Raw genomic sequence first — 13,084 nt, forward strand, 5'->3', positions numbered from 1 at the left:
GTGTGGGCCTCCTTTTTCCTCATCTGTAAAATGGGCACAAAAATGTAGGAGGCTACAGCTGCATTCCATTGTCATTCTTCAGGTCTCGACTCAAATATTCACCTCCTCAGAAAAGGCTTTCCTGGCAATCTCTACCCATCCCATCAGTTAGGGAAAATCCAGTTAAATAATCATTTGAGTAAACTTAAATTGATTTGTCTGCCTCCATCACCAGGATGAGCCTTGTCAGGGCAAGGCCTGTACCTAGCTCAGTGCTGTGTCCTCAGCATTGCCCAACACAGAAGAGGGTTGCATCTTTGAGTTAATGGGCAGCTCAAAAAGCAGGGTTGCCATGTATGGTGCTCCTTTCCTGGGCCAGGCACCATGCTAAACATTTTTACTGGTTTTCCTTTAAACTTGAACCTGCCCAATGAAAAGCAGACTCTCCAGGGGTCTCTGTTTTTTTTCCTGAGAAGTTTAGGGACTTTCCCTAACCTTGCCAGCGGCCAATCCCAATTCAGCCACCTGAAGCTGGACTCTGGCCAGAACTCTTGATCCCCCACTGGTGTTTCCTGAAGAATGGCTTAAAGGCAATTCTAGGGGATATGTGGATGGCCTTTTTAATGATTCTATATGGTGTGTTAACTTGATTAAAATGTAGCTAGTACCCCAAAACTGCAGCTAGTACCTAAAAAAAACCTACACTTGTGCACATAATACAGACATACCTCGCTTTATTGTGCTTTGCTTTATTGCACTTTGCAGATACTGCTTTTTTTGTTTTTTACTAGTTGAAGGTTTGTGGCAACCCTGTGTCAAGCAAGTCAATTGGTGCCATTTTTCCAACAGTCGCTCACTTGTATCTGTGTTACATTTGATAATTCTTGCCATATTTCCAACTTTGGCATTATTACTACATTTGGTATGGTGCTCTGTGATCAGTGACTAAAACTCAGAGCTCAGATGACGGTTAGCATCTTTTAGCAATAAAATATTTTAAAATTAAGGTATATATGTTGTTTCTTTGGACGTCATACTAGTGCACGCTTAATAAACTGTAGCATAGCGTAACCTTCACTTTTAGACGCGCTGGAAAAACTGAGACGTTCATCTCATTTCTTTGTTGCTAGATTTGCTGTATTGTGGTGGTCTGGAAGGAGCCTACAATATTTCCGAGGTATGCTTGTATTTCTTAGGATGGGGCAAAATTAATACTTTTTAACGCCTTTACACACACACACACACACACACACACACACACCACCTCAGGGGAGTCAATTTCCAGAAAATAATCCAGGTGGTAAGTGAAATTGTGAAGCTGACACTGATTGGCTAGCAAAATCAGAGCTGCTAGGATTGCAGCAGGATGTGGGAGAGGAAGCAGACAATCCAATTAGTTTGAGAACTACTAATGAATGCAACTCTGACAAGCCATTCAGATATTTTTTTGAGCGCTTATCCCAGCTTACAGAGAGCAAGAGGGTGATGGGTGTTAGAATCTGGAGACTTCTCTCCTCCCCTCCCTAACTCTTCGTGCCTGACTCGCACCGTTCCCGATGCTAAGAAGAAATCCCTCTCCCCGGGTCCGGGGATGATGCGGGGTGTCCCCAAAACCTGGTTGGTCCGATCAGGTAGTAAGCACTCAAGGTTGTAGAAAAATCACCCCCCACAACTCTTGCTCGCCATCTCTGGCCTCTTTTTCTTCCACCAAATTACCGAGCCGTAGAGGATGAGGATTCCCTCAACCTGGTGCTCCCCAAAAAAGTAAAGCGCCCAGAAATTGAGCCGGGGGTGGGAGACAGCGGGAATGGGGAAGGCCTCCCCCCCACCTCCCAAACAGCGGAAGTGCGTCAGTTTATCCTCCCGGCAGAGCATTTTGGGAATTGTAGTGAAGCGGTGGCAGGGAGGCGGGAGGGAGAAACACCGCGTAACCCTTTGTAGACCGGAGCGCGCGGCAGAGCCCAAACGGAGTTCGAGGGCGCTCCACCACTCTCTTTAATAGATGAGACGACTGAGGCCAAGTCCTGGCCCAGAGGCCTCCGTTCTTCCCCTCGCTCCGGCTGTTCCCGGCCCAATTCAGAGAATGCTACACAAGACAGCAGGAAAACGAGGTGCCAAAGCAGAACCCTCCCTCCCCGAGTTGCCAGCTTCCCGTCCCCCTACCCTGCAGCCATCCAATCAGAGCCCCTCCGCCCCGCCCCAGAAGCTGCTGCCTCCCTAACCAGTCATTGGCCCACCTTTGATGGGCGGGGAATCGGGCTTCAGAGAGAGCAAGACTTTTGCCTGAAGGTGCACAGCAAGTCCGAGCCGACTCTAGACGCCCGAAAGCTTGTCCACCTCCTACCATGTCTGAATCCGGGGTAGCTCTGACCATTCAGATATCATCTCCGCTCCCAAGCCCCAGTGCCCGAGCTCCTCTGAGCACGCCGAGCTCACTGCCGGGCAGCGTCGAGCGGTAGGATTTGCGCGTCTGAGAGACGGCGAGCCCGCTCCTCCGGCGCCAGCCGTCCCCTTTAAGAATCGGCCCCGGCGGGACTACGTTTCCCAGAAGGCTTTGCCGGCGCGTTATGTAACTTTCCCTGCGAAGCGGCCTCTGGGGCAGAAGGAGGTGGAGGCGGCGGCGGCCGTTGCAGCGGCGGCGGCGGCGGGAGCGGCGGGACCCCGAGGCGGCGGCGCCCGCGGCCCATCGCGGGGCCGGAGCTGTGCGCCTCGGCCGGGAGCCCGGAGCGGGCGGGGCGCCGACGTGCCTCCTACAGGCTTTTCAAGGAGGCGGGAGTGAGGAAAAAGGCTTAGGGCCCAGGGGGCGGGGAAGGGGGGCCGGGCCTGGATCGGCGGGGAGGCCGAGCCGGAGAGGCCTGACTGTGGCTCGCGCGGTCCCCGGGACAAGAATCGAACGTCGGGCGGCGCGGATCGAACGTCGGCGGCGGGTGGAACGCCGGGGCTCAGCGGCGCGCGCGCGCGGGGGTCATGGCGTCGGTGCAGGCGTCCCGCCGCCAGTGGTGCTACCTGTGCGACCTGCCCAAGATGCCGTGGGCCATGGTGTGGGACTTCAGCGAGGCTGTGTGCCGCGGGTGCGTGAACTTCGAGGGCGCGGATCGCATCGAGCTGCTCATCGACGCTGCCCGCCAACTCAAGCGCAGCCACGTGCTCCCCGAGGGCCGCTCCCCCGGGCCCCCAGCCCTCAAGCACCCGACCACTAAGGACCTGGCTGCGGCCGCCACACAGGGGCCTCAGCTACCGCCTCCGCAGGCCCAGCCCCAGCCGTCAGGGACAGGCGGCGGCATCTCGGGCCAGGACCGCTATGACAGGGCCACATCGTCCGGCCGCCTCCCCCTGCCTTCGCCCGCCCTGGAGTACACCCTGGGGTCCCGCCTGGCTAATGGGCTGGGCCGGGAGGAGGCCGTGGCGGAGGGGGCGCGAAGGGCCCTGCTTGGCTCCATGCCCAGCTTGGTGCCCCCCGGGCTGCTGGCAGCTGCAGTGTCTGGCCTGGGAAGCCGAGGGCTGACGCTGGCACCCGGCTTGAGTCCTGCCCGTCCAGCTTTTGGCTCCGATTTCGAGAAAGAGAAGCAGCAGAGGAATGCGGACTGTCTGGCAGAACTGAACGAGGCCATGCGTGGCCGGGCAGAGGAGTGGCACGGGCGCCCCAAAGCCGTGCGGGAACAGCTGCTGGCCCTGTCTGCCTGCGCCCCCTTCAACGTCCGCTTCAAGAAGGATCACGGGTTGGTGGGGCGGGTGTTCGCTTTTGACGCTACCGCCCGCCCGCCGGGCTACGAGTTCGAGCTGAAGCTTTTTACCGAATACCCCTGTGGTTCTGGCAACGTGTACGCAGGAGTCCTGGCCGTGGCTCGCCAGATGTTTCATGATGCTCTGCGGGAGCCGGGCAAGGCTCTGGCCTCATCAGGCTTCAAGTACCTCGAATATGAACGGAGGCACGGCTCAGGGGAATGGCGCCAGCTGGGGGAGCTGCTCACCGACGGGGTCCGCAGCTTCCGAGAGCCCGCTCCTGCCGAGGCCCTGCCGCAGCAGTACCCGGAGCCAGCCCCTGCAGCCCTCTGTGGCCCACCCCCGCGAGCCCCATCCCGGAACCTGGCGCCCACACCACGCCGTCGCAAGGCATCCCCTGAGCCCGAGGGTGAGGCGGCTGGCAAGATGACCACGGAGGAACAGCAACAGCGGCACTGGGTAGCGCCCGGTGGCCCATACTCCGCCGACACCCCCGGTGTGCCTTCACCCATCGCCGCCCTGAAGAATGTGGCGGAGGCCCTGGGCCACTCCCCCAAGGACCCTGGCGGGGGCGGGGGCCCTGTGCGCGCTGGGGGTGCCAGCCCCGCAGCCTCCTCCACCGCCCAGCCTCCCGCCCAGCATCGTCTAGTGGCTCGCAATGGTGAGGCAGAAGTCAGCCCCACGGCAGGGGCAGAAGCTGTGAGCGGGGGTGGTAGCGGCACCGGGGCGACCCCTGGGGCCCCCCTGTGCTGTACCCTGTGCCGGGAGCGGCTGGAAGATACCCACTTCGTCCAGTGCCCCTCAGTGCCCGGACACAAGTTCTGCTTTCCCTGCTCACGGGAATTCATCAAGGCACAGGGCCCTGCCGGGGAGGTGTACTGCCCCAGTGGAGACAAGTGCCCCCTGGTGGGCTCCTCTGTCCCCTGGGCCTTCATGCAGGGCGAGATCGCCACTATCCTTGCTGGAGACATCAAGGTTAAGAAAGAACGGGACCCCTAGGCCACCACTGCCACCAGTCTACTGCCTCCCACCCCCTTGCTACCCACCGCTTCTGCGGATAAATTATTCCCTCTCCCCCAGCCCAGTGCTACCCCCACCTGTGTACATACCCCCTTCCTCATCCCAGATGGGTCCCCTGGGGTAGATGCATTGAGGGTGGGGGGAGAAAGCTTGTGGCTTCTGTTCGAGGGGGTGTTTGGGGTCTCACGGCCCCTCCAGTATCCCTCGCCCCTCCTTGGCTTGGCTTTGCTGCTGCTTGTAGTTGGGGGAGAGGTGCCCCCCTCCTCCTTGAGAAGGGGCCTCCTGAAATCTCGCTCTTTATAAACAAAGCAAAAGCATTTTATTGCCCGCCCCCTCCCGCCCCCTTTTCCTCCTTCAATAAACCGAAAGATGGGTTTTTTTTTTTCTTGTTGGTCCCTTAGTTGTGTGAGATGCTGCGCCCTCTCTGGGACCGAACTGGTCCTGCAGGGAAGGGACTTTGCGTTGTAGCCTCCAGGTGGCGCCCTTCACTCAGGCGGGCCCCTTGGCTGTTTTTAGAAAGGCGGGCCACAGCTCAAGCGTGCTAGCCATCTGCCCATTTTCCAGATGGCAGAACTGAGGCCCAGAGCACGGGGAGGCTCCTTGCGTGGGAACCAGAGCCAACCTAGGGAAGGAGGTTTCCCTTCCAGGCCAGCCCCTGTATCTGTCCAGGACGTGAGGGGACTCCGCGCCCTCCAGGAGAGGGGAAGGAGGCATCAGGAGGCTTCCTAGAAGGGAAGGATAGTGAGTTCTTGCTCAGAGGCAGAGAATTAGGCTACATTGCTTAGGGGGACTGACCTAGGAGAGGAAATTTACCTTGTGGGGTACCCTAACAGGATTCCTGGAAACAAGGGGACTGCTTCCTGCCTCTGGTGGTGCCCTGAACTGTGCTCCTCGCGCCCATCTTGGGAGACCAGTCTCAATAGTGGCCATCCTAGGACACCGTGACTGGCTGGGTAAAAGGCACAACCCTTGCGGCCGGCCGCCTCTGATGTGCGCGGCCTTGTCCCGCACCTGTCCGGATGGGCTGATCATTAACCAGGACTTCCTGCTCTCTGGCGTCAAGAGGCGGGGCCTGAGCAGCCTGCGGCAAAGCACGGGTTAAGGGGAGGGGGCTGCCCCAAGAGCCCAGCCCCCACCCCTGCAGTCTCCCTCTGCGACCCCCAAGTGGAGATTGCGGGAAGGGGCGATGCGGGGCGCCAAGGCCAGCAGATGGACGGAAAGATGGGGAATGATAGTGTGTCCTGTGACCGCGCAGCACTGGCACACAGCCCTGAGACCCCAGACTGCCCCACATCTCAGGAATACAGGTGTCCCACCACCTAAGTCTGGAAGACCCTATAGTCTTGACTCATCCTCTTGGCTACCCACGTGTCCCACACATATCTGGCAGATCCACATGTCCCAAATCCCAAATATTAGGGCCCCGGGGACTTTGTCCTCAACATCTGGAGGACCCTTAACTTTTGAACCCCCAGTTCTTGGGCTGGAGGGAGGGGGTGCTCCCATCCCCTCCCCCAGCCATCAGGCCTCAGGTGTTGTCACCCCTGGTACTGCCAGCCTGGGCCCTGGGCTGGGCTGGGAAAACCAGCCCTGATTAAATATACCAGGCGATAAGCCTGGGGCAAGGGAGACACTGTCTGGAGCTCCAGGCCTGGGCACCCATCCCCAGCAATCTTGTGGCATCCCCCTGCCCCAGCTCTGCAGACCCCAGCACTAGGCAGTTTCCTCCCATTCTCAGGGCCTCCAAACACCAGGACCCCCTGGTGAGGGCTGAAGAGCTGGGGAGGACATCTGGTCCTTTAAGAACAGCTGGTGTGGGAGGGTGGGCAGGGGAGTCACCCCCAGCCTGGCTGGTGTGTATTCTAGATAGAGGTTGAGTTAACCATTAACAGAACAGACGGTCTGACCTGTGTGGGTGTGAGGGGCTGGATCCATCCCCCCTTCCCCCCTGTGCCAGGGTGGGGCCAGAGTGGAGGGGTTCTGGATTTATTGGGGGATCAGTGAGTAGATGAAGAGACTTCCCAAAAGGAGAAATGGACAGGGAGACCCAGGGAATGATGGTGAAAGTGGAGAGGGAGAGGTGGAGTAGGAGCTATAGAGATCAGGTCACTGGAAGAAGACAGAGATCCAGAGGGGGACAAGAGAGCTTGAGAGACCCTCCAAGATGGGGGAGATGCCGTGGACACAGAGATGCAGACAGTCTTTCAGAAAAGCTAAGTAGAGAAATCCCCAGAGAGGTTCAGAGACACTGAGATGCACAGATAAGATGCCAAGAACAGGGACCTCGAAGGAGGGAGAGAGAGGAATTGAGATCGGAAGAAAGAAAGACTGAAATCAGGGAAAGGTATGGGTTTGAAACAGAGAGTTGAGACATCCTCAAACTCAAGTCCTAGGAGACTGAGAGAAAGAACGCAGATCCATGAAGAAGGGCCAGGCTGGGTCTGACTTGATCACTTGGTCCCCACAACAAGGCCTGGCTCACTCCCACTCATCCCCCAGGTCTCAGCTCAGCTGACACCTCCTCTAGGAAGCCCTCCTGGATCCCCAGGCTGTGTCAAGTGTCATTTCTGGATTCTCACAAACCTTGCATTCCCCTATCCCAGCCCAGCACATTCTGGATTATCCCTGGGGAATGAACTGTTAGCCCCATGAGGGCAGGGCCAGAGCTGTCTCAGTCGGTGCTCTGAACCCAGCACCACCCAAAACAGAGTTAGTTAAAAGGGTGGATAGAGTAATGTGCTTCCCTTGGAGAAATATTCAGCATCCTTCGTGTGACAAGCACTGCGGTAGGTGCTATGGATACAACAGGGAACCGAATGCAGCCCCTCCTCTCATGGAGCAAACATTGGGGTAGGAGATACAGACAGATCCATAAAATGTGACAGCCACAGAGTGGTAAGTCCTAAGGAGAAAAAGTAAACCGGGGGAAGGGGATAGAGAGTGATGGAGGTTGCTGCTGTCAAGAAGGAGGTAAAGGAGGTCTTGCTGAGGAGCTGACACCAAACTGAAAAAAGAGAGGAGGGAGTGAGCCGGGGGGAAATCAGGGGGAGTAGCAGATGCAAAGGCCCTGAGGCAGGAACCTGCTTGGTTTGTTCCAGCAGCAGCCAGGTGGCCAGTACCTGTGCCAAAGGGGAGGGATGAGGTCAGAAGGGGCACCTGGCTGGCTCAGCCAGTAGAGCGTGCTACTCTCAATCTCAGGGTGGTAGGTTCAAGCCCCACGTTGGGAATAGAGATGACTTAAAAGTGATAGTTAAAAAAATGAAAAAGAATGAGGTCAGAGAGGTGTTAGGGGAAACTCGGGGGCCCTGTAGGCCATGGTTAGGACTTCAGATTTTATTTTAATGGGAATGGGTAGAGGGTTTCATGCACTGAATGAAGAGAATGGAGGAAATGAGACAGAAATAGCCAGGAATCAACTGGGGTGGACAGCATCTCATTTCTCCGTGTCTGGGGCTTCCCAGACGGCCTAGCACCTGGGCCCGACAACACTGTGTGCCCAAGTGAACAAGCCCCAAAGCAACAGCACAGAAGTCAGAATGACATTAGGTGGATGGACAGACTCCCGGGGAGAAGCCAGGTGAGGACCCGGGGACGCCCAGGGACAACAGACGCGCGGCTGAGACAGTCAGCCAGCCGGCTGAGAAGTCCCATTTCTTTCCCACCCGGAAAGCTTCCCTGGAGCTGGAAAAGTCCCCAGGCCCCCCTGCCCGCCTCGCCCGTGGCGTGCCCACTCACACCTCAGGCAGAGGAAGCTGGCAGGCCCCACAGGAACCTTTCTGTGGGTGGGGGGGGAGTGGAGGCGGGCGGGTGGCAGGGACGAAGGGAGAGGAGTGGCGGGCGGGCAGGCAGCGGGCAGCGGCTACACAAAGGCCCCAGTGTCTGCCCCTCCTGCCCCCGGGTACAGATATAAATAATATGTGCATATACCTTTATATATATATATATGTATGTATATATATATACCAGCGGGCTGGGGGTGGGAGGCTGGGGGCCACACACTTCCCTAGGGGTCCGGGGATGGCAGCAGTCTGCTCCTGTGGGGGCTGGGGGCTCCGAGACACGCTGAGATGAGCAGCCAAGACCGACAGACACAGGCTGAGAGGGACACAGTGACAGGAGAGAGAAACTTACAAAGCGTGGAAAGAGCAACAGAAAGACAGAGACCCAGAGTCAGAACCCAAGGGGCAGGGGGAAAAGGCTGACTCCAATCGAGGCAGATCAGGAGGTGAGAGAGGGGCACCTGGGGGCTCCGTGGTTGAGCATCTGTGTTTGGTTCAGGACATGATCCCAGGGTCATGGGATCGAGTCTGGCATCGGGCTCCCAGGAGGGAGTCTGCTTCTCCCTCTGCCTATGTCTCTGCCTCTCTCTGTGTCTGTCATGAATAAATAAATAAAAATCTTTTTTAAAAAGGGGGTGGGAATTAAACTTCACTGCAGGGAAACAGAGAAAGTTGGACATAGAGGGACAGTGACAGAAGGCAGATGGGGGTCATTCCAGAGAAAGGCGAAGCCGCAGAGTGACTCAGGTGAGAGGAAGTAAGGACAGCAAAGAACAGAGAGAGAGAGAGGCCAGGAGATAGCCAGAGAGAGAGAAGCAGATGGAGAGGCAGACAGGGCCAGCCGAGGCTAGGGGCTTGGGGGAGGCTCGTGCCCATGGGTGACGGGTGGGTGAGGGCACATCTCCAGTTTGGGGGCAGCAACTGTGGGACTCTGGTACAAGCCCAGTCCTGGCCAGGCCAAGGGGCAGGGAACAGAGGTGAGGGAGGTGGCCCTTGGGTTCCGGATCTTGGTGTTTACCTGTGGCAGGCATTGCAAACAGGCGCCCAGCCTGGCCCACGGCAGGCGAGGGTGGGATGGGCTGGGCCCTCGTCCTGGCACCAGTGGGCCCGACACGCCCACCTGTGGCCTGGGTGGTGAGTAACGCACACGGCGACACCTGGGTAGATGGTGACACATAGGGGAACAGACATGGTGACAAACAGGGACAGATATAGGCAAACCCAGAGTGACAGAGACATAAACAGACTCACAGCACCCAGTGACAGAGACACACTGGAGCAGACACAGTGACAGACACACAGGAATAGACATCAGGGTACAACGATAGGCAAACATGAGGTTAGGCACAGAGATGCAGTGACAAGGCACAAAGAGTGACAGAGAGGACACAGTGACAGGCAGGCACATACGACACACCCTAAAATGCTGACCAGAGACACAGCACGAGTAACACATAAGCCTGCGACACAATGATCCTGACATGCTGACACCAAGATAGATGTGTGACATTCAGTGACACAGATACACACAGACACACTTGTAACCCCCCTGGACTGCTGGCTCCTGGGGGTGCTTCCCTCCTCCTGTTGCAGGTTGTGGCAGGGAATAGGGCTGACTCCGAGGGAGGACTCAGGACCCCAGGGCCCTGGCTGTGCTGTCACCCCTCTCATGCTCTAGAACAGCACAGTGATTAAGGGCACTGGCTCTGGGCCAGACTGCCAAGGGTTCAAGTCCTAGCTCCCCCGCTACACTACCCCTGTGACCTTGGGCAAGTGGCTTCACCTCATCCTGCCTCAGTTTCACCAATAATATATAGGGAGTGGGAAGGATTGAGTCAATCCATTCTGTAGGTACAGTGCTCACACAATGCCGGGCAGATGAGAAGCCCCGGTAGCTATTATGAATATTCTTTTAACATTATTCTCACACGCCTTCTGATGTAATGGGACCTCTGCCCGCAGCTGGGACCCTGCCCAGGCCCTCTGTTTCCCCACCCATGGGCCCCTCCCTTGGACTGTGTCACCTCAGGCCCACAGGCTCTGTCCAGCTTCACCTGTCCCAGCCCTAGCTTCTCTGTCCCCATGGCTATCCCTCCGTCCCTGATCCCTGGCATCCTCCGGTCTGTCCAGGCGTCCCACGTCTGAGCGTGGTATTTTTCCACGCTGGACATCAGCCGGCTGTCCCTGGGGTGGGGGTCACACCTGCCCACGCCAGCCGAGCCGGTGGCCACCAGACACCCTGACGGATGGCCCCACCCTCCCCCCAGGACCCTACAACAACACCCGCCCCTCCGGCCACCTGAGGTCCCTACTGGGGCGGCCTGAGGCCCAAGCCTGGGGACAGGAAGCCCCAGGCCTGGCCGCCCTGAAAGCCTCTTTCAGCCTGGGCCTCCTCCCGCCACCACCGACTCCTCCTGCGGAATAATATTTGGGCTGTTGGCCGGGGGGCGGGGGCCAGATCCGGAGGCCGCCTGGGAGAAGCCAGAAACCGCAGGGCTTCCTGCCTCGGGCCGGCCGACTCTGGGAGAGACCCCCAGGCCCGAGGGAGGGGGGCAGGCGCCCGGGGAGACTGAGGGCCTTTCTCTCGGCCCCAGTTGTTTTTTCCAGGAACCAGGAGGAATTCCCCGGCCTGCCCAGGACAGCCGAGGCTGGTGGGACGGCTGACGGGGAGCCAGCACGGCAGGGGGCGGGGGGGGGTGGTGACACGCAGCCGGGCAGGGCGGGCACAGCGACAGAAATAGAGGGCCTGGCTTGCGAGGTGGCAGGTAGAGGCAGAAACTCAGGGAACGGGAGACTAGAGAAGGAGGAGTGAGGCTGGAGATCCAAAGGAGTGGGGGTGGCGAGGGTGGGGGAGACAGACCTGGGAAAGGAGTCACAGTCCCCAAGAGAAGGAGGGAGCCACCCAGGGCCCAGAGAGAGGGAGGGACAGAGTCCAAGCAATGGAGTGAATGAGAGAGAAAGCACAAGGCCGACTGTCTAAGAGGTAGACTACAGAGGATGAGCAAAAGTGTTCAAAAAAGTCAAGAGACAACAGCCCAGCCCAAAGAGAGGGCTAAGGACAGAGTGACACAGAGAGAGGACACTAAGAGATAGAAATATGGACACACAGAAACTGGGGGGGGGGGGGGAGACACTGCACAGACACTGGTTAACAGGCAGCCTTTGGTCTCTGAACGAATGTCTGAGGAACAAATGAATGAGCCACTAGAGAACCAAGGACCGAGAAAGGCAAACCCCAAAGAAGGAAAGACAAAAATAAGACCAAACCTGCCCACCTGCTCTAGCTTGGCTGAATGACGCTGGCCCAGTCCCTTCCATTCTGAGCCTCAGCTTCCACTCTGTGAAGTGAGAGGCAGGATGTGCACACCCTCTTGCCCCCAGAGCCACGCGATTAGAGCATCTGAGCACCTGACACCAGACTCGGGAGCCTAGGGAGAGACCTGGAGGAACAGGGACCCCCAGACACCCACCAACCCCCAGAGGCCCAGAGCTGCCAAAGGCTCCTTCTCTACACACCTGCCTGCAGAAGAGACAGGGGACCCTCCACACAACAGTGACAGGCATAATAGGAGGGCACAAGCGGACTCTTTTAAACATACAGGCAGATGCTGACACAGAGGTGCACAAAACACACAGCGACAGGCAGGTCTGTGACACCGACTGAGCCACACAGAGATTCCTGGAGGCATCAGGTATGCAAACTGACAAATGGAGACGTGCGCCTAACAGTGTGAGACCCACAAGAACCCAGGGGTAGGTGTATAAAAAGAACCACATGCACAAAACAGTAAGAGACAGACGCCTGGTGGCTCAGTGGTTGAGCATCTGCCTTTGGCTCAGGTCGTGATCCTGGGGTCTGGGGATTGAGTCTTGCACTGGGCTCCCCGCAGGGAGTCTGCTTCTCCCTCTGCCAGTGTCTGCCTCTCTGTGTCTTTCATGAATAAATAAATAAAATCTTTAAAAAACAAAACAAAACAAAAAACAGAGATCCCAGGACACCCACAGGTAACACCCAGAGTGTGAACAGACATAAAAACCCACATGATAGAGGGATACAAAGCATAGGTAACACTCAGGGGTAACAATGGGCAGACCTCAGAGACCCCAGTGGGCACAGTGATATCCTATGACCAACGGAGACCCCACTTCCCCCCCCCCCCCACAGATAAGCCCCAACACACACACACACACACACACACACACACAGTCTCCTTTAATTAACACCTTGTTTGTGCCTTCTCCTCCTCCCCAGTTTAACCAAAAATTAAGCAGCCCCTGGGCTCCTTGGGCCTCAGAGCTGGAGGTGTGTGTCTGGGGAGTGGGGGTGGGGAGATGGCCTTGGTCACTGCGGAGCCACCTCCCCCTGCTGCCCTGGCCCCACTGCTGCGGGGGCTGCTATCTGTGAGCAAACTGTCCTTGGGGTCAGGGACAGTAAAGAGCCAAAGGTCAGGTCGATGCCTCCCCCAGCCCTTCCCCCAGAGGCAGCCAGCTCTTAGGGGCAGGAAGGAGAGGGGACAGGGACACAGCAATTCAGGCGTTCAAGCCCCACAGGGCCCACCCGCCAAGGAAAAGAGACATTCAGC

General features: G+C 57.7%; 1 protein-coding gene across 1 annotated transcript; it reads left to right on the top strand.

The window, feature by feature from the left end:
• Positions 1 to 2,577: 2,577 nt before the first annotated feature.
• IRF2BP1 (interferon regulatory factor 2 binding protein 1) lies at positions 2,578 to 5,100 on the top strand. The gene has a single exon (XM_041746305.1). It carries the CDS (start codon positions 2,947 to 2,949, stop codon positions 4,699 to 4,701), a length of 1,755 nt encoding a protein of 584 aa, XP_041602239.1. The 5' UTR covers positions 2,578 to 2,946; the 3' UTR covers positions 4,702 to 5,100.
• The last annotated feature ends 7,984 nt before the right edge of the window (positions 5,101 to 13,084 follow it).

Source organism: Vulpes lagopus, chromosome 2 (assembly GCF_018345385.1).
Source record: "Vulpes lagopus strain Blue_001 chromosome 2, ASM1834538v1, whole genome shotgun sequence".
Taxonomy (NCBI): domain Eukaryota; kingdom Metazoa; phylum Chordata; class Mammalia; order Carnivora; family Canidae; genus Vulpes; species Vulpes lagopus.

Excerpts from the sequence above, each read along its gene's own strand:
- IRF2BP1 (XM_041746305.1), top strand. The coding sequence starts at position 2,947 with ATGGCGTCGGTGCAGGCGTCCCGCCGCCAGTGGTGCTACCTGTGCGAC.